We start from the raw sequence: 19,738 nt of genomic DNA, 5'->3' as shown, positions 1-19,738 counted from the left end.
TGCCCCAGCAGGGGTCTTTTGTGTGGCGAACATCCTGGCTCATCCTGACCTTTGTGGGAACGTATTCATCACAGCAAGAATTCGGCCTCAAACTGAGAGCCTGCTGGCTCTGTTTGTATATTTAACACATTTTAGGAAACACACATTTAAACTGTATTGACCTTTTGACCTTTTAATGGTTTCAAAGACTCCAGCTGACTGGACTCATTTTACTATTATAAATGCACATTCTATGACTCTAAACATACCCACTAAAACTACAATCTGGTGAAGCTGTTAACAACTTTTAGACATCTGAAAGTTGTGAATGATTAATGAATGCTAGCGACTGGGCTCATCTTTAACAAGCTGTTGTGTTTGTAATCAAATCAAAAGGAATCTTGATAATTGAAGTTCAACATATTCACCACTACATCTTTATGAGCTTTTTGGAACACAACATATTCATATCATATTAGCCATGCGTCCTTGGAAATAGCACATTATAAAAACATATCTGAAACGTGACATTGACGACACAGTCGTTTTCATGTCACTTATGATACACTGTGTGTATCTTTTCAGTGGCTGACAAAGCTGTTACTTTTATCTTATTTGCTCTAAAATTTAGATGTTTTAGAGCAAAACCTCTTTAGGTTTGAAGTTTTATGAGTGCATTTAATCAAATTTGTATTTATATTTGACCTAGGTTACATTAAATTGTACTTTGTGTTTGCAGCATAGTTGATTTCAGCTACCAGCCTAGCCTATTGTAAAGAAAACAAGTCAATGCTGGACAGCATCCCTGACTGTATGATACGGTGGCCCTGAGAGGCCAAACGGACTGCAACACCAGCAATAAGAAAAACGCTGCGAAAGCACACAAAACACAACGGAAATTCACCCAACCACTGTCATGATGAGAGACATTCATAATGGAAAACATGAGTAGAAATGAGAAAATTCCATCAGTCATCATGTCTGAACTGGACTAAACGCAGAACGCAACCCTTTGCACTACACCTCTCTGCACACTGGGTGGCAGGAGGGAGCCAGCGTGAATAAAGGCCCTTCATGTGTTACTGCATCTTGTTGACATGTTGCTTTTTTTTTTTTTTAACTCACAATACTTTGAACCGTCCACGTGCTCAAACTCTACAAACTCACTGCATTCTTCAATTGTTCTGTCCTGCATTAGACTTCTGTCGCGGCTATGATGAACGTAAAACTTTGCAGTAATGCAAAGACGTTCAAGTAAGAGTGCAAGAACGGGACTTTTCCCTCATGGCTGTTGACAATGAATAATCCGCATTTTACGTTTTCTACTGAAGCCACACTCACAAACACAGAGAGAATGTAGAGATATTCACAACCGTAGAACAAAACATGGGGATGTGTTGTCCTCCTTCACCTTAAGGTCAATACAATTAGTGTAATTAATTACACTTGGGGCCCAAGGTGCGGGGGCTGATCAGGACAGGGTGGTGGTGGGGTGGGGGTCTGTGGTGTGTGTGGGGGGGGCAGAAAGGACGGGACAAGCCTTTCCTCAGGAAAACATATCACCTTCAACCACAATAGGGTAAACCGCAGGAAATCAGGAAACCGCAGGCAGCAACATTGCTCTCTTGAGTCAGTGAGGACTTTCAGACACGCTCTCACACTCATCACAGACACTCTACAGCCGGGCAGCTCATTTAGCCAACACACTCCAGGATGACATTGGACTGAAACACAGCAAGGCATCGTCATCAGGTAAGTCTGATCCTCTGCAATCATCTATTATTTCATACTGAGTGTTTCCGTTGTGATAGAGATTTAAGTTCAAATGATTGTTTTTATGTGGAAATCATTGTGTTTGGCTGTTTTTCACCACCTCTGTCTGTAACATATATACTTAATGTTGGGTAGTCATTTTTGTGTTTAGAAAAAAACCCCAAACTGATTCACCGTTCCTCCTTTACTTTTTTCATTTTTGGAAGAGTTTCCCTATCCTGGCTAATTACACAAACAAACAAACAAACAAACAAACAAACAAATAAACAGCTTAGAAAAATCAAGAAAGAATATCAAGGAAAAAAAATCATACACAGTTCATATTTGATCAACCCACCAGTTGCTAAGTGTAATACAATGCTGATGTCTGGCTTTTGAGCGTTTGCCAGTCACACTGATTTTATGAACTTTGAGGTCATCTTCTTAAAAAAGACACAACTGATAAATACCATCCCTGCTCGTCTACTTTCTTCATCAGGAACATTCAGTATTATTTTTCCATCTAGACACTAAAGGATTCAAATGCCAAAGCATCACAGTAACCATCTCAACTCGAGTCACTGTTCTGAATTTTTACTAACAAAAGATCAATTGTTGTCACTGTCTGGAGTTTGGCTGTTTCTGTTGGCAGGAACAAAGATGAACAAACAAAAGGAGAACTCTCTTTCACTGCCATCAAAGCAAAAAAAAAAATAAAAATTGTTCCCCTGCTACTATTTGTTCTATTCAATGTCATTATTTAAAAATGAAGTCCATATAACGAGTAGAAACTGACTGAAATGAGCTTGGCATGATACCGTACAAACTTTAATCACTATTAAAGCACCTAAAGTATTTTTTCAGCATCGCATGCGGTATGAAACTAAACACTGTTTCTTGTTCTTGATCATGAAGCAGTAGCCTCTCATTATAGTGGAAGTGAAACAAAGTATACTTACTGAATTAATGAAAAAGTACAAATGAAAGAAAAACATACTCCTGGGTTCCAAAAAAGTAACCACCACATCTGACCACAAGTAATCATATGAAATATTATGACCACATCATAAGGCAAAAAAACACAATAATGAAAAACAGCCAAAGCAGAAAAAATGGAGAGTCAGACAAAAACAGCAATCTACTGTAGGCCTGGTGTTAATATAATGTTGAGTCAGCAGGGGGTGCTTTTTGCCTTCAGTACTTTTTAAGATTCTGTAAAAATTTGCTCATTGAATATGCAACGCATGAGAGCAGACAATTTTATGTTTTCTACGTATAACAGCACAATGACTTGATTTTTTTTTAAAACTGGAAGTGGAAAAACAATCTTTAGATACCTTTAATAGGTAGTAAAGTTACTTAAGCACTTAAGAACTAGCTGTCCTGTTTCTCACCGATATCCCACCCAGGGCTGTGTGCAGTCTTGCATATATTAGCCAATACATATCACCTGAACAGCACCTTAGCTTGTTTTCTCTAAGTCTTGTTCGGGGGATGAAACGGCATTCTTCAAAAGGATATTCCAGCACTAGAGAGCACAATAACAGCACTGCTATAGGATATACACTACCCATTGTGTTGCGTTCTTCTTACTATGAAGGTCAAATATATTTCACATGAAAGTATTCAGGGAGCTCTAATGCCCTATTGTTGTCGCTTTGGCTTTTTGTCACTCCCACCAGGACAGAAATGTTTCATAGAGGGATAAAGGTGAACATTTTGCTCTGATGTGCAGTGACAATTCCCTACAAGGCGACGAGTGGCTCCAGAACTTTGTCAATAACTTGCCCACCGCAGAGTCACCAGATCCCATCACTTTAAGGATCAAAAGTTCTACTTTTTTCCTTTAATTTGTCACATACTCGTATATTTGAAACTAATGTGACACCACCTGGATTCTCGGTATGAAACTGACTATTTGTGTTTCCCTGGAAACTGTTTTGTCACTAAGGTGTAAATCGGGGCCAAGAAGAACAGCAAAAACTCAGTTTCATCACCTTATATTAGAACTGAAAAAACGTCACAAACCAACTCTTATATAAAAAATGTCATTAAAAGTTATTTTAACTTTCAGTTTAAAATGAGTTCACTTATAAGTAGTTTGAAATGAAACCTCTGATCCAGGACTGTTTCTGAATTCTTTGGGGTATGAAATTATATTATTTTGCTCTTATCTTGGTAGGTTAAAGCCCGGGTATGTCTGGTACTCATGTCCTAGTTAATGTTAACTGTGGGTAATGTTGACAGATCTCTGTAGGTTGTGTTTTATCCCAGTTGTTTCATCCTAAGTATTTCCATAGAATTACAAACAAAAATCTAAATTAAAAGAAAAAGAAAAGAAACATTTTTCCTAGATCTTACACATTATCTTTGTTTTGCAGTTTGTTAACGTATTAAATGCAACCATGCCCATTCTGAAGAAACTCCCGGGAAGATCCAAGAGCTGCCACGAGTTCCCCAGAGTGAACGGTGAACTGATTCTGCCTCGCCTAGACTTAGACATCAGGGACTTGAACGAGCTCAAGGACCTGAAGGAGCTTAATGAACTGAAGGATCTAAACAAGAACCTGAACCCCTTTGAGGATGTGGACCTGGATGATGATGATGACAGGAACAGAGGTGACATGGGCCTCATTATGGGGGAGGTCAAGGGTAACCTCCAGCTGAAGTCGTCCTGTGATGGTGAAGAGGAGGAGAACGAGGTAAATGCTGGGAAACACGGGGCAGGGAATCCTAAAGTGAAGCCACTGCGGGGGACCCTTGAGCGGATCTGTGGAGTGTCTCCCCTTAAGACCCTTGGAAAATTGGGAAAGGGGCTTCGCATATCAGGACGGAGTGTATGGGGGAACAGCACCCCACACTACAGCCCTGGAGATTCAAATACACTACCAGCAGAGAAAGAGAAAAGAAAAGGACTACGCAGGAGCTCAGAGGGAATAATGACCCTGCTTCGGTGAGGAGAGATTTGGAGTAGAAAGAAAGCAGTTTTTAAACAATTTAACCTGTGGTACAGTTGTGGTTTGACGTTTACATTCACTCATCATTGACCTAAATGTTCTTTTTTCCAGGTGTAATCATTGTGCAGCATGCTTTTGCACTTTGAGTATACAAGTTTGAATTGACATTGGATTTTGTCACATCCACACAGGGCCAAACGTATACATATAGGCTAAAATATATTCATACACTCACTTGAATCTTTTAATAGGTGACACTGAAGGTCCACTGAATGTCTTTTAACTTGCCGAGGCCTACTAACTTCTCATTAGTGATCACCATTGACTACAACTGGTACTTTATCTTTGTCAGCACAAAAAGGATGTGTTTCACAGCTCACAGCACACATGGGATTAACTAATACTCATAACAATGGGAAAATCCAGAGAAGTCTGTGGGAAAAGATGATTAATAAGAACTCTAAATTTACGTAAATTTAAGCTGGGAAGGTGTCTTAGTCATTTCCACAAAACTGCAGATTCTGAGCTCATCATTTGAAGGAGTTATACCCAAGCACAAGTTCTAAAAATAAAAATTGGCTAGAATATTCAGAAACATCCCTAACCATAACCCAGAAAAACTGCTGGCATAACTGTCAGTGAAGCAAGTTTTACATTTCAGGGTTAATCCATTTGTAGAAATTTGTAGCTCCCTATGTGGACGAGCCAAATGCCTTGTGGGAAAGTTTTATTGTCAGACGAGACAAGACTGAGTCACAGTTAAAAGAGGTACGTTTGGAAGAGGCTTTCAAACCTGTGCCAGTGTTCAGCGTTCAGCATTGGTAAGCTACTGTTTGCTTTGAGTGCTCGAGTAGAGTAGAAAACCACTACATAAGAACCAGTCCATTTACCATCTACCAAATTAGGCAGACGCTTTAAACCTTGACATAACTGGGTGATCCAATGGGGCAATAATGTAAAAACGCACATTAAAATGGTTCTGGAATAGGCTAATATTAAGCTTCTGGCATGGCCTTCCCAAATCCCAGACCTCAACCCCGTTGAAAAATTCTGGACTATGCTGGATTTGTGCCAGGAAACCAACCAATTTAAATAAAATTTTTACTAATTCTGCCAAGAGTACAGGTCAAATATCCAGCAAGAATTATGCCAGGAGCTTGTCGGTGATCAGAAGTTCAGGCGCAACTATCTAAGCAACAAATATTAGTGGGGGCATCTGTATTTCTTTAAGCCTGTATATACCTTTGACCCTGTGTGGATTAGAGAAAATCCAAAACGAAAGAAAATTTGTGCAAACAATTTTTGGTTAATTTTTAAGTCATTGAAGATGTAGGACTGGAAAAAGAACATTTCAAAGAAATCAAGCCCCCAAATTACCGTGATATTCACAGCCATGTAAATTCTGATGACAACTGTATGTCACTTATGTGAAGCAACTCTATGCTCATTGGACTCATATGATGCTTTTGATTGCATTAAAAAATTGTTTTTCAGCGACTGAGAATAAAAGTCCTGTTTACTGGTCAGTGACAGAATAACATATAGTGCCCTTATTTCCTAAGCGGTTGTGTAATTTGCTGTGGTAACTTGTTGATCTAAGGAACCTCTTTTGTTTTTCAGTGGCATGTTGTGTACTTGCTGTCCTCACTCAATGGGACTATTTTTAGACGAGGTAGCCACACACGGCAGCAACACTGTGAATGTGTGGCACTCAAAGCACAGGTTTTCCTAGGAACTCCGTACAGGACAATACAAACCTCATGCACTCATTAAAGTCCTTGCATCATTTAGGGCCATGATTTATGCTCTTTGTCATTGCTGTGGATGTTCTGCAGCTTCACTGGTCGACGGAAGGAGGAGCGCAGAGAAAGCCTGCCCTGTGGAGACCTGAGCGTAGGCAACGAGGTAGAGACTTCCAGGCGATCATCCTTCCTCAGGATGGTCAGTCTGGGCAAGCTAAAGAGGGAATCCATGTCAGACAAGGCATCCCAAGAGGCGGAGGAGGAAATGGAGGAGGAGGCAGAGGATCCAGTAGTGAAAACCAGAGAGCCCCTCTCAGGTAATAATTAAGAAGTCGATAAAAAAAAATTACTTTCCAAGTGACCCTGTAGACTTTAGCAAAGAATCTACATTACATTAGTTAATATTTCAGGTCAAATTTCAACAGCAGTTGTTGAAACCTAGACAACCCTCTGATGAGGTTAAAACTTTTCACTTGGGAGCCACTGCGCTCACTTACCATCAGGCTGAAAAGGAGAGGAAGTAGGGTCAGAAATGTTCCCCAGCTTCCTCTAGATAATTCAGTCCAGCTACTGTTTGGAGACTCCGGCAGGGAATTTTATCAGGAACAGAGGAATGTGCAGACAAACCTGCAAAAAACAGGCGAGTTTGTCAGCCAGGTACATGCACAGCTGCTGAATGAGATACGTGCATTAACATATTTGTCACTAAACCTATTACCTCTAAACTTGTGTTTCTCTTCTGGTTTCCCACAGTTCTGGAGATCTTACAGCTGGTCAATCACAGGGACCTTCTCCTGGCTGACACACACATTCAGGAACTGGAGCGAGAGTGTGAGCTCCTGTCTCTCCTGCCAAACACAACTCCTCCTACCCTTACTCCTACCCTGTGTCCCAGTACTCCACCCAGCATGTTGTGTTTGTCCTCTTCCTTTGATGAGTCCCTCAGCTCTAATGCGACTTTGGACTCAAGCCGGAGAAAAGCTAAGGATGTGGAGCTCCTGTATGAAGCCCTTCAGAAGGAGATGTGGGATGTGGTGCGGGAGTCACTCCGTCAGCCTAGTGCTGGCCCCAACCTTGGTCTGGTGGTGCTGGTAATCCAGCAGGAGGAGCATGCTGATGCTGCCTGGGCTCTGAGGGAGGAGACTAAGCCAGAGCAAGAGGTCCCCCGCATCCAGCCCAGCCAGCGTCCCCGGCGACTGAAGATGAAGTGGAGGCAGGCTGTAGCGGAGGCTGCAGACTGGAGCCTGCCACATCAGGTAGACACCCAAGCAGGCCAGTTGGCCTCATACCTGGAGCGCCTGAAGTGTCGAATGGTGGATGATCTGGATGCAGCGAGAAGGAACGCTATATCCATTTACCCAGAGGAGTTTGCAGCCTTCCAGGTGTATGTGGAAAGTTACCATCGAGCTGTGGCCAAACGTCTTCGCACTATTACCAGTGGCCCACTGCAGATCACAGACGTATACTCACTACTTGACTGGTTCTACAACATCTACAACAGGTTGGTAATGATTGCCTGCTCCAATAACGACACACACAACAAGCTTTTATTCCTAGTTAAATTTTTACATTAATTCTTTCCCACCAGGGATGTCCTAGGAACAATCGGGACCACCACACCCATCAACTACAGCACACTGGATGGTATTCTGCCTCAAGAGACAGTGGATAGGCTGGAACAAGACTGCATTAGTGTAGTCAGGGTGAGAAAAGAGTGTTTGAATGTCTGTTGCTGGGAAAATGTGGATAAGCGATGCATTTAAATTTCCTGCTTTTTCAATTTTCAGGATAAGGTGACAACAGAGCTGATCCATGTGCTTGATGAAGAGGAGAGGCGGTGGGCCCAGACTTTGCACATAGAGGAGTATCAGTCTCACCTAGCATGCTCAGTAATCCAGGTACAAAGCCGTACTATTTCAGTAACATTTTCCTTGAATGAAACCTCTGTCTTATCACTCATGTCTTTTAAAATTTCAGAGGGTAAAGGTGGATTTGGACAGATCTACATCTGTGAACCAGTTTCTAGGAGCAAGAGTGGCTCGCTGCAGTCTCATTGGATTGGCTGACTTCATTTACAGGTGTGTGGACAGTAGTTTAAGGTTATAGCTGTTAAATCATATCTATATATCTATCTACTGAGAAAGAGAGAGAGAGTATTTGCATTCAAAGTGTTCTCATAAAACCTCTATGCATTCAGTTTCCAGAGGAAGGTGGAGATGTTTCATGACAGTCAGGCAGAATTTGGAGACCGAGGAGATGGATATGTGTCAAGGACTATAGCTCTGGTTAACTGCTGCCCTCCTCTCAGGTTGGCAAAGATCAGTGAAACTTCATATCTGAACATTTTCTAAAAGAGCTACAGAAACTAAACTGACATGTCATATTTCTTGTGTAATGTGTAGATCCTTTGTGGACCGCTGCAGGCAGTGTGACCCACAGGGCAGTGAGGAATCTGCGCAGAAAGCCAACTCCTCATTGGACAGGATCATCAACCAGTCAGTGAGGGTGCTGACTGACAGGCTATTTGACCACATCAGAGTGAGTAGGACAGTGGCAAGATTCATCTGAGCCATTAAAGATGGTTTTCTGGAAACATAATTACGATCATGACCCAGATGTGCTGTGCTTAACAAATTTATGAGAGCATCACCCAATAATAATAATAATAATAATAATAATAATAATAATAATAATAATAATAATAATAATAATAATAATACATTTTATTTAAAAATAGCGCCTTTCAAAGCACCCAAGGACACTGTACAACAGATAAAAACACAAAAACTGGAAATATACACAATAATAAGAATAACAGATAAAAGTTAAGAGCATACAGAGGTTTAAACATAAGCAATTTTAAACAGATGAGTTTTGAGGGTGGACTTAAAAAGAGGGAATGAACTAATAATGTTCCACAGCTACCCTAAATTAACAGTACTGTAATGGTAATCGGCAAAATTATTGTGTGTGTCACTGCAATGGTTGCTCCAGTATGCACAAGCTCTTCAATAAAATTATATTTTAATGCTAAAATATAATTATTTTTCTTATCAAAGAATTTTTCAATTTACTGTACAAAAAGAAAAAAACATTAAAGCACATTATTATTTATCAGGTTAAGATACAAAATTACAGTTATTTACTTGCATTCCTGAACAGAAAAATAGTTTTAGTGGTTGAAGGTTATGCTTTTGGTACAAAGCACAAATTCATTTCATTAAGTTTACTTATTATTAGTTCTGAACAAGTTTCTGGCAGATTTGTGTTCATGACAGGTAAGCTAAAACAAAACAGTATTTTTTTGTAGCTAAGTTTCTGGTCACATACTTGTGTCTTTTATTATTTTGATAATACACCGAATTATATGGAGAACTTACATGTAATACATGAAAAGTCAGTATTTGGGCAGAAGTGTTTTGTGTACACACAGCTGTTTAGTGTATCATTAGCTGTTTCGTTAGCTGTATCGTTAGCTGTATCATTAGCTGTTTCGTTAGCTGTTTCGTTAGCTGTTTCGACAAAAACAGCTAATAAATACAACTGTCCAACGTGATGATGATAATAATGATAATAATAATAAACAATGAGTATAAAGTACAGTCTTTACCTCATTCCTATATCTGAAATTTCAAGTAATAAAACCATCCACACTAATTCAGTTAAAAGGACTAGATGTTACAGCCCCTGATAATGCATTGTTTTTGATGGAGAGACTCTTGAGGGATGGCTAGGGTTGCCAACTCCCTGAAAAATAAATAAGGGACACCTCGTGGCCAGGGCCGGGCGACCCAGTTGTCTTCACCCTTCCCAGTGTGGTGAATTTTCTAGCTCTTTTTTTGTGTGTGAAATTATTTTTTTAACCCTTTGACTTGAATTTGATTTAAGTAGATGTGTATTCTTTGTGATATGAACACATGTGAAACAAATGATCATTTAGCCATTTATTTTTAGCTCAAAATGACAACATTAACACAATAAAACAGGTCTCCTTCTTAAACAGAAGCCTGTCATGCTTAACTTTTGAGAATATAAGTAAATCTTTCTTTAAAAGCACTCTGTCCTGCTTAACTTAAAATAATAGAAAACAATAGAAAGAAAAACATTCTTGTAACAGTGCACATTTAGTGCATTTAGTACAATCGGCTTCAGTTGAAATATTATTTCAGCTTTTCTAATGCTAATCAGCTGCTCCTGTTTGTAAACCCGCTTGTTCCCATGATTACGCATCTTAACTCATCATCATTATTCATCTATGTATTACTTTTATGTATTAGTCATCTATTTGTTGTAATCATCTATCCTTGCAGTTGTTTATTACACAAAATAAATTATATTATCACACTTCTGGCCACATAGCGCTGATATTCACTGCACATGCCCATATTAACTTTTTCCAGCCAGGTGTTTTCCTTTTCCCATTCTTCCCTTTCTCTGAGGGGAACAAACATTGCTGCTCTAACGCTGGGCTTACACCGTGCGGTTTTAGGCCCATTTTGAGCCGATTTTTGAGTGATCGGACCGATTTTGGCCTTCATCGTGCATCGTGTAGTATACGTGGGGTAACGAGAAGTGATTAACACCTCACGACCAGCTCCCGATCATCAATCGCTCGTGAGGTTCTCACCACAGCCGCTCACACTGCTCACGCGCAAACACGTAAACGTTGGTGTAAAAGATGGAGCAGCACGGCTGTGCAGCGTGTGATCTGGACACAAGTGATGGAGGCACAACTTGTAGAACTTTGGAAAGCTCATCCGAGCCTTTTCGATGTGGCATCACAAAATTATCACGACCACAACAACCGTGAAAACAGTTGGATTTACACTGCTGCTCAATCACAGCTGCCTGATGAGTGTTTTTCATTAGCAATTTAGCAAAGTTGATGGTGGTGGTGTGTCTGTGTGAGTGAAAGACAGAGAGAGAGAGAGAGCGCGACAGATTTTCTGTTATAACCTTCATGTTATGGACGCACAGTGTGAGCACTCAGGTCGCATCAGAGCATCGGGCGGTATAGTGTGAGACCTGCATCGTGACCTACCAACTTCTAACCCCTGCGAGTCAACCGTACAGTTTGAGCAGGAGCTGAATAACGTGACTGAAAAATTCGCACAGTGTTTGCCCAGCTTTAGGTGTACTGTCGTCCGAGACTTGCACCGCAGAGTCGGCGTTTGTTCCCCTGTTGGCCATGCTTCTTGTTGTGGTCATCTGTTGTCTTCCGGTATTTTCTCCGTAAGCGACCTTTCCTCGACCAATGAGATGAGCGGTAATCTGAATTGTCATACTCGAATTGTCATAAGTGTGCTGTCAGCTCATTGGTCACAAAGCAGGAGAGGGGCTGGGAATTATGTTTTCAAACAAAGTGTTAATTCCATAAACATTTATAGACTACTTTTGATTCTCACTGTATTACGGGACAAAGTGCGTCCCTTATTAGCTCAATACGGGACGTGTACTTTTGTTTCGAAATACGGGACGATTCCGTATTTTAAGGGACGGTTGGCAACCCTAGGGATGGCTGTTATGAGGAAAGGCAGCCCAGAAACTTTGCCAGCAGCCCACGTCGTTGTGTGCTCACTTTCAGTCTTTTACCCAGGCTAATCTGCTGTTTTCCTTCCTTGGTTAGGTTTACCAAACCTAAATCTGTTCTTAATCTGTACTTTGTCTGTTGCCTTTCTAGCCCTTCTTTGACAAACTGATGAAGAGAAAGTGGCTGAACAACACAGAGGCCTTCGAGGCTATTGAAGCCAGTATTAAACAGCATTTCAAGAAATTTAGAAGGATGGACTCTCCACCCTATCAGGTCAATACACGTTTGAAATGGTAGTCGATAACATTTTCAATGTATAAAGGTATGAAGCTATATAAAACTATAGCTAATCTACAATTGCTGTTATGACTGACAGACACTGGTGGGTGAGGTGCACCGGCGGGTCCTAGTGGAGTATGTGAGAGCCATTATGAGGGGACGCCTCATGTGCACATCCTCCAAGATGAGGAAGAGGATGGCTTTCCGCCTGCAAGATGAGGCCAAGCAGCTCAAAGGACTCTTTAAGGATCTGGTAAGTCTGGTCTGCAGACACAAAACATTTTTTTTATTAGACTGTGTTAGTGTGGAAAAGAAAATTATATTTTAGAGTGCTAATGGTCTCCAAATATGGAGAAGGAAATTTACAGAGTCCAAGACACAAGTAGTGGTTATGTTTCCGGGGAGCACAAACCGATCCAAAGTGCTGATTCTCAAAAACTTGGAATGGGGAGGGGGAAAGAGTGTGCCGGCTGTGACTGGAGCCTGACCCTGGAATTTCCTAGGTCAGGAATAACTCAGACAGTGTTGATACAGGACTGAGCTCTGAAAAATGGCTGCCGTCAGTAAAATGGAGATGGATGAACCGGGCTTACGTTAGCACTTGCCAAAGTGGGGAAGAGGGAGTCAAACAACGAGGCCTGACGGCATGGCATTTGCCCCCTTTCTATCTACAAGTTCAAACAAGTGTCCGTCACCTCAGCTGACAACAGGAAGCTGCTGTGTTCGGAGGAAACTTCCTGTTCCTGTCAGCTGGCGCACTTTGATGTGGCTCTGGAATGGCCTTGATGGCCTTTTTCGCTGAGGAGTGGGATGAAGTTTCTGTGGAAACTGGGAACTTAGGAGCATTGGGGGGAGGATGAGTTTTTAACGACCACCAAAAAAAGACGTTGTTATTTTTAGTGAGTGGCAAGCAACCTCTCTTTTCCTCAGTGTTCCTGAGAAAAAAACAAGAACTGGGAAAGCAGAGGTTGAGGTCTGGTATTCACTAATCAAATTCCTAAGTGTTTGGCCTCCAGAGGCATTAACCTGTGCTTCCTCTGTGGGTTTCATTGTTCACTAAACTGCTTGTCACTTCTTGCCTGAAAAACACATTAAGACTTAAGAAGAGGTCATTTGGATGGGCAATGATAATAAATAAGTGGAACTCGCGTCTTCTTGCAGTCCATTTCTTCTCATTCTGTCCATCCAATGTCTCGTCTCTCGCTCACTGTTTTTCTTTGAAACTTTTGCACATTCAAGTGCATGTGTCTTGTAAACAGTGACCAAAGATGTCTGCAGAATCTTTTATGACTTTTATATCTAACAATACATTACCATTAGATGTGCAAGGATGCCAGCCTTTAGCCTTTTATGTGTTTTGAAATTTCATCCACTGTATTTGAGGTATTTTAGGTGTAATCACCAGAACTAAGTGCCCAAACGACATTATAAGTTCAAACAAAAGCACAGCTGTCCAACTTGACAGATTTATATTTATTTATGTAGCGTGCTTGCATTTATATGCTACTTTTGTAGTCTTACTGACGTTCAAAGTACTTGATTTATCTTGTAGTCCTGAGTTTCCTGTGAATGAATTGTCGCCTCTTCTCTGCCTCAGGAATCGAGCTCCTCCTGGTTGGACAGCATCATCTGTCACCTTGCTGACATCATTCTCCTGGAGGACACGCCCTCCATCCAAATGGAGGTGGCTGTCCTGGTGAAAGAATTTCCAGATATACGGTAAGGATTTCCCCCCCCCTCACAAATGAACAGTCTTGAAATGTTACAACCAGGAAACATCTATAAGACAGATGCTCTCTGCACTGGTCCCTCCCAAAGGTCCTATATTCTTTTATGCTTACGGCTACACATTCGCTGTGTTGTTTTTGGCACTGCGCTAAAACAAGAAAAATGTAAGCCTGCATATGTTGTTTTGTTGCAATGGATCAAAACAAGGAAAAGGAGCGCGGAAACATATCTACATTAACTTTGCTATTTTTGGAGCGGTGCGGGTCTGTTTTGAGAATGGATGAAGCAGACAAGCCTCTGGGGGGGAGTTCCAGCCTGTTTGTGCACAGATTAAGACTCACATTAGTGACGGTTTTCGACCTAATGCACGTGACGCATAACCCTCCAAGGAACAGACAGGAAGCTGCTGCCGAATACTTCCTGTTCCTGCCATCCTGCAGGAGACAGACTGGTGCCACTCTTTGAGTCAGAGAGAGAAAGGTGTGGAAGAGAAGAGAAAAAGTAGCAGTTCAGACCTAGAGACACATTAACTTGCTGCATTTCTTTGTACCTTATGACAGACCCGCAAGTCTTTCAGGAGATCAAATGCAGGATTTCCCGAGTCTTTTATTTATCTACCTTAAGAGTCACATTGTGCACATACGGCTGTGTCTACATATTGTGGATAAAAAGTATGAAAAAATCCAATGATAAATAAAATACAGTGCTTAACAATTTTATTAGATCACCACCCAATGTAAGGTTTATGCCACAGCTGCTGGTAGTTATCAAAATCATTTTCTCATTTACAGTGGGGCAAAAAAGTATTTAGTCAGCCACCGATTGTGCAAGTTCCCCCACCTAAAATGATGACAGAGGTCAGTAATTTGCACCAGAGGTACACTTCAACTGTGAGAGACAGAATGTGAAAAAAAAAATCCATGAATCCACATGGTAGGATTTGTAAAGAATTTATTCGTAAATTAGGGTGGAAAATAAGTATTTGGTCAATAACAAAAATACAACTCAATACTTTGTAACATAACCTTTGTTGGCAATAACAGAGGTCAAACGTTTACTATAGGTCTTTACCAGGTTTGCACACACAGTAGCTGGTATTTTGGCCCATTCCTCCATGCAGATCTTCTCGAGAGCAGTGATGTTTTGGGGCTGTCGCCGAGCAACACGGACTTTCAACTCCCGCCACAGATTTTCTATGGGGTTGAGGTCTGGAGACTGGCTAGGCCACTCCAGGACTTTCAAATGCTTCTTACGGAGCCACTCCTTTGTTGCCCGGGCGGTGTGTTTTGGATCATTGTCATGTTGGAAGACCCAGCCTCATTTCATCTTCAAAGTTCTCACTGATGGAAGGAGGTTTTGGCTCAAAATCTCACGATACATGGCCCCATTCATTCTGTCCTTAACACGGATCAGTCGTCCTGTCCCCTTGGCAGAAAAACAGCCCCATAGCATGATGTTTCCACCCCCATGCTTCACAGTAGGTATGGTGTTCTTGGGATGCAACTCAGTATTCTTCTTCCTCCAAACACGACGAGTTGAGTTTATACCAAAAAGTCCTACTTTGGTTTCATCTGACCACATGACATTCTCCCAATCCTCTGCTGTATCATCCATGTGCTCTCTGGCAAACTTCAGACGGGCCTGGACATGCACTGGCTTCAGCAGCGGAACACGTCTGGCACTGCGGGATTTGATTCCCTGCCATTGTAGTGTGTTACTGATGGTGACCTTTGTTACTTTGGTCCCAGCTCTCTGCAGGTCATTCACCAGGTCCCCCCGTGTGGTTCTGGGATCTTTGCTCACCGTTCTCATGATCATTTTGACCCCACGGGATGAGATCTTGCGTGGAGCCCCAGATCGAGGGAGATTATCAGTGGTCTTGTATGTCTTCCATTTTCTGATGATTGCTCCCACAGTTGATTTTTTCACACCAAGCTGCTTGCCTATTGTAGATTCACTCTTCCCAGTCTGGTGCAGGTCTACAATACTTTTCCTGGTGTCCTTCGAAAGCTCTTTGGTCTTGGCCATGGCGGAGTTTGGAGTCTGACTGTTTGAGGCTGTGGACAGGTGTCTTTTATACAGACGATGAGTTCAAACAGGTCCCATTCATACAGGTAACGAGTGGGGGACAGAAAAGCTTCTTACAGAAGACGTTACAGGTCTGTGAGAGCCAGAGATTTTCCTTGTTTGAGGTGACCAAATACTTATTTTCCACCCTGATTTACGAATAAATTCTTTACAAATCCTACCATGTGGATTCATGGATTTTTTTTTTCACATTCTGTCTCTCACAGTTGAAGTGTACCCCTGGTGCAAATTACTGACCTCTGTCATCATTTTAAGTGGGGGAACTTGCACAATCGGTGGCTGACTAAATACTTTTTTGCCCCACTGTAGTTTTTTATTCTGTAATGTTTACATACACAAGTGCTTCTTGTTTTTACCTTATTCAGTGTTAGTTTAAGTTTAAATGAAGCTTGTAAATTTAAGTAGGCCCAATATGATTTAAAACCATCGCCATGCAAAATTTTAGACGGGCACTGAATTTTCTGTCCTTCCCAGAAGTGAACACAGTGACTCAGAGAAAATGACCGTTACTCGGCGTCATGGCACTTCTTAACAACACCACACAGATCTAATTTCCGATTCATACCCATTTATCCTTCGTCCTCCCTGTATCCTTCCTCTTTGCAGGAAGAAGCATGTCTCCACCCTGCTGAATGTTCGAGGGATGATGCGGCAGGCAGAGCGACAGGAGATCCTCAATGTCGTCAAAGATTTTGAATGCAGCAGCGCCCTCATGTGCCGGGACCACGCCCTCTTTTCCGATATTCCCATCACCTCAGAGGTGCACTGCATCAGCCTGGGTTTCCTCCGCCTCGCCATGACCGTCTCCAACTGGTTCTCAGAGCACCGGCCAAGACGGAGAGGCAGAGTAAGCATCAGGAACGCTACACCTCAGCCTGCAGAGAATAAGGAAGATGCGACTAAACTTCACAGAGAAGACTAGCCACTAGTGTTTGTGCTAGGAGAGTAGTCACAGGCATACTGCGAAGATGAGATGTACATGCACCTTGACCAAAACTGATTTTGTCACCAGCCACTTAAAAAAAACCTCAGGTACTGCACATACTGTACATCCTCAGTGACAATTCTCCATTTCCTCGTGTTCGCTTTTGCTTTAACGATGAAACAAACTGTGTATTTTAATAACTCACCATGATTTACAGTACTTTGCTGTTTATTTACACCTCTACAGAAGTAAACAAAAAAGAATATATCCTCTGAATGTAACATCATGTTCATTAGTTTTTCAGCCTTTATTTCTTAATTGTCATTGCACAAAAAACTTCAATATGATTTACAATGTCTGCTCTTCAGCATATATTTACCCAATGATATATACCCTTTCTCTGGTATATAGAGCATATGGATGTACAGTACTGTGCATAAAAAGTTAAAGACACTTGCTGTTGTTTAGCTGTTTGCTTCTTATCCAGATACCTGATCTGTTAAAAAGTCATTCTGCTGCGTGCAATTAGGCCAATATGATGCTGGCTTTAGTGATAAGAAAAACAAAGGGTCCTGAACATTTGGACCTAATCTGGGATCATTCTGACACTTACCGATATAACTGGCAAATGTTGTGAGTGTTACAAATGTGGATATAAGATAAAGTGGACCTGTGGCTGAGCTGCAGAAGTCACATTTGCACCAAATCCAATGAGGTGGGTCAGATTTGGGCCAAACATTCATTGCTATATATAACATGAAAGAAGTCATAAAATAACTGTGGCAAGGTCTCCAAGATCCTTTGATCAAACAAAAGTGGTGCAGTTTTATTGGTGTTTTTTCATGACTGCACTTTGAATTAAACTAATACAGAAAAATGCAAAATTGCTTTATTTTCTTCAAAACATCCTCCATTTGCATTTTACTTTTACAATGTTTTCTTAGTACTGCATATTAATTTTATGGAAATCTGTTGTGTCACTGTGAATGAAATGGATCTATTGCTGGAAACATAATAAAAGCCCATTGACTGGGTCGAGTAAAGTGATTCAGCAGCTCTGTCATTGTGGGTTCAAATTCTGTTTTGCATTTCAGGTAAAAAATCAGCAGTACTGTATAAACATACAGAGAGTGCAAAAAATAGTGTAGAAGGAACCCTCGCTGCATCATGGGAAACCCCACGGCAGCCTAAGCCTATTGCAGCGTCACTAAGGAATGGTTCAGAATCACCTGATCCATCACTAACTATCGGTTTGATCAAAAACAAAAGTTTCAAAAGCAGTGACGGTGAATTTTCTGAATCCAAACCGGGAGCCGGTCCCACAGACGGCTTAATAATGCTCGGCTTCTGACTAAACTTTTATCAAATCTAGGAACCGCACGTAAGCCACCAGTCTGAGAACAAGGTGCTCTGTTAGGAAAATAAGGTGTTGTGTGACCTTTCAGAGCCTGAGTGTGCGGGGAAAGGTTTCAAATTCACCTGTGAATTTAACAGAGAGCCAATGAAAAGAAGCTAATATGGGAAACACATGGTTTCTTTTTATAGCTCCAATTCTGGATTAACTGAAGACTTTTCAGGGACCTGTTAGAGTGATCTGGTATTAAGGAAGCAGAGGAGTCGTGCCTAGAAGGTTATTTACTGGCACCTCAAAAACCCGTGGTACATGGCCTGATAATAAAGATGAGTTAATCATGTTTACAATTGAAGGATTAATTAATGGTGGAACTTTATTAAGCAGCAGGGATGGGGTCTAAAAGACACAATGATGGTTTTTAGGAAGAAATGATTGAAGTTAGCTTGTTCTTGGATTGGTCTAATAAAATATCATCATTTATCATAACAGAGCACTAAGTTAGACTTTAAAAAGTCTGAGAAATCCAATAGAAATTGAGTAACTGTTAGAATGGATATGCTTTTAGTCAGTTACTCTGCCAGCTTCTAACTTTAGGTGCTGTGACCCCTGATCACCGGAGGGTCAGACATGCTGTCTAGCACTATGTTAAACAATACATACCAAGTGGTACTCTGACAAACAGGCACTGGACCGACACACAATCTATGTAGCCAACGCATATACGCCCACCTACACATAAAGTCTTTGTTGTTTATCTTAAGAGTAAGGCTGCTTTGTTCAGTAAACAGAGCTTTAAATATGGAGCTCAAGAACAACGACTGCACTGTCTTGCAACAAGAAGGGTCATCCAACCCGGGGCCAACAACGGGATGTTTTTTACTAAACAAAGATTTCCTGTTGTCCGCTGAGGTGCCAACGGATGCTTTTATTGGAGCCAAGTTTACGTTATGCACTAGGAGGGAACTTCCCTTCTGCTGCTGCCGCTGAGCTTTTTCATGTCTGAGCTGCTCGTGGGCTTACCATAACAAAGTTGGCCAGCCCCAGCAGGGGTCATTCTACATGCCGACCTCTCAGAGGATCTGTATTTGAATTCTGAATGAGTGGCCGTGTGCTTTGAAATAACTCGGGAGGTTTGCCGTGAGCGTGTGGGATTTCACAGCAGGTGGTGGGATATATTTATTTGAAAAGCATGGAACTGCAGATGTTTGGCCATCTCCATGTCCCCTTACCGCAGTAAGGTCAGTGTAGTAAAGGGTGGTCACACGACACGATCCAGCAAGTTTATTTTAAGTGCTTTTGGTAAATTTACATTCACATATAAGCTTGCTGCTTCACATTGATTCATTTCAATTTCTGATCATTAGAAATTATTAGTAATTATTCAATAATAACCATGTATTCCAT

At 41.4% G+C, this 19,738-nt stretch overlaps 1 protein-coding gene across 1 annotated transcript; it reads left to right on the top strand.

The window, feature by feature from the left end:
• The first annotated feature begins 1,550 nt into the window (after positions 1–1,550).
• exoc3l2a (exocyst complex component 3-like 2a) lies at positions 1,551–17,995 on the top strand. The gene is made up of 13 exons (XM_080866693.1): positions 1,551–1,731; positions 4,113–4,684; positions 6,524–6,747; positions 7,184–7,931; positions 8,019–8,133; positions 8,218–8,328; positions 8,408–8,508; positions 8,628–8,738; positions 8,833–8,968; positions 12,111–12,233; positions 12,337–12,492; positions 13,837–13,958; positions 16,662–17,995. The coding sequence occupies exons 2-13, from the start codon at positions 4,137–4,139 to the stop codon at positions 16,975–16,977; spliced, it is 2,811 nt and encodes a 936-aa protein (XP_080722819.1). The 5' UTR covers positions 1,551–1,731; positions 4,113–4,136; the 3' UTR covers positions 16,978–17,995.
• The last annotated feature ends 1,743 nt before the right edge of the window (positions 17,996–19,738 follow it).

The sequence above is a fragment of the Rhamphochromis sp. 'chilingali' genome (genome assembly GCF_963969265.1).
Source record: "Rhamphochromis sp. 'chilingali' genome assembly, chromosome: 19".
Taxonomy (NCBI): Eukaryota; Metazoa; Chordata; class Actinopteri; order Cichliformes; family Cichlidae; genus Rhamphochromis; species Rhamphochromis sp. 'chilingali'.
Note: the sequence above shows the minus strand (reverse complement) of the source record. Positions and strands in the feature narration are given on the sequence as shown.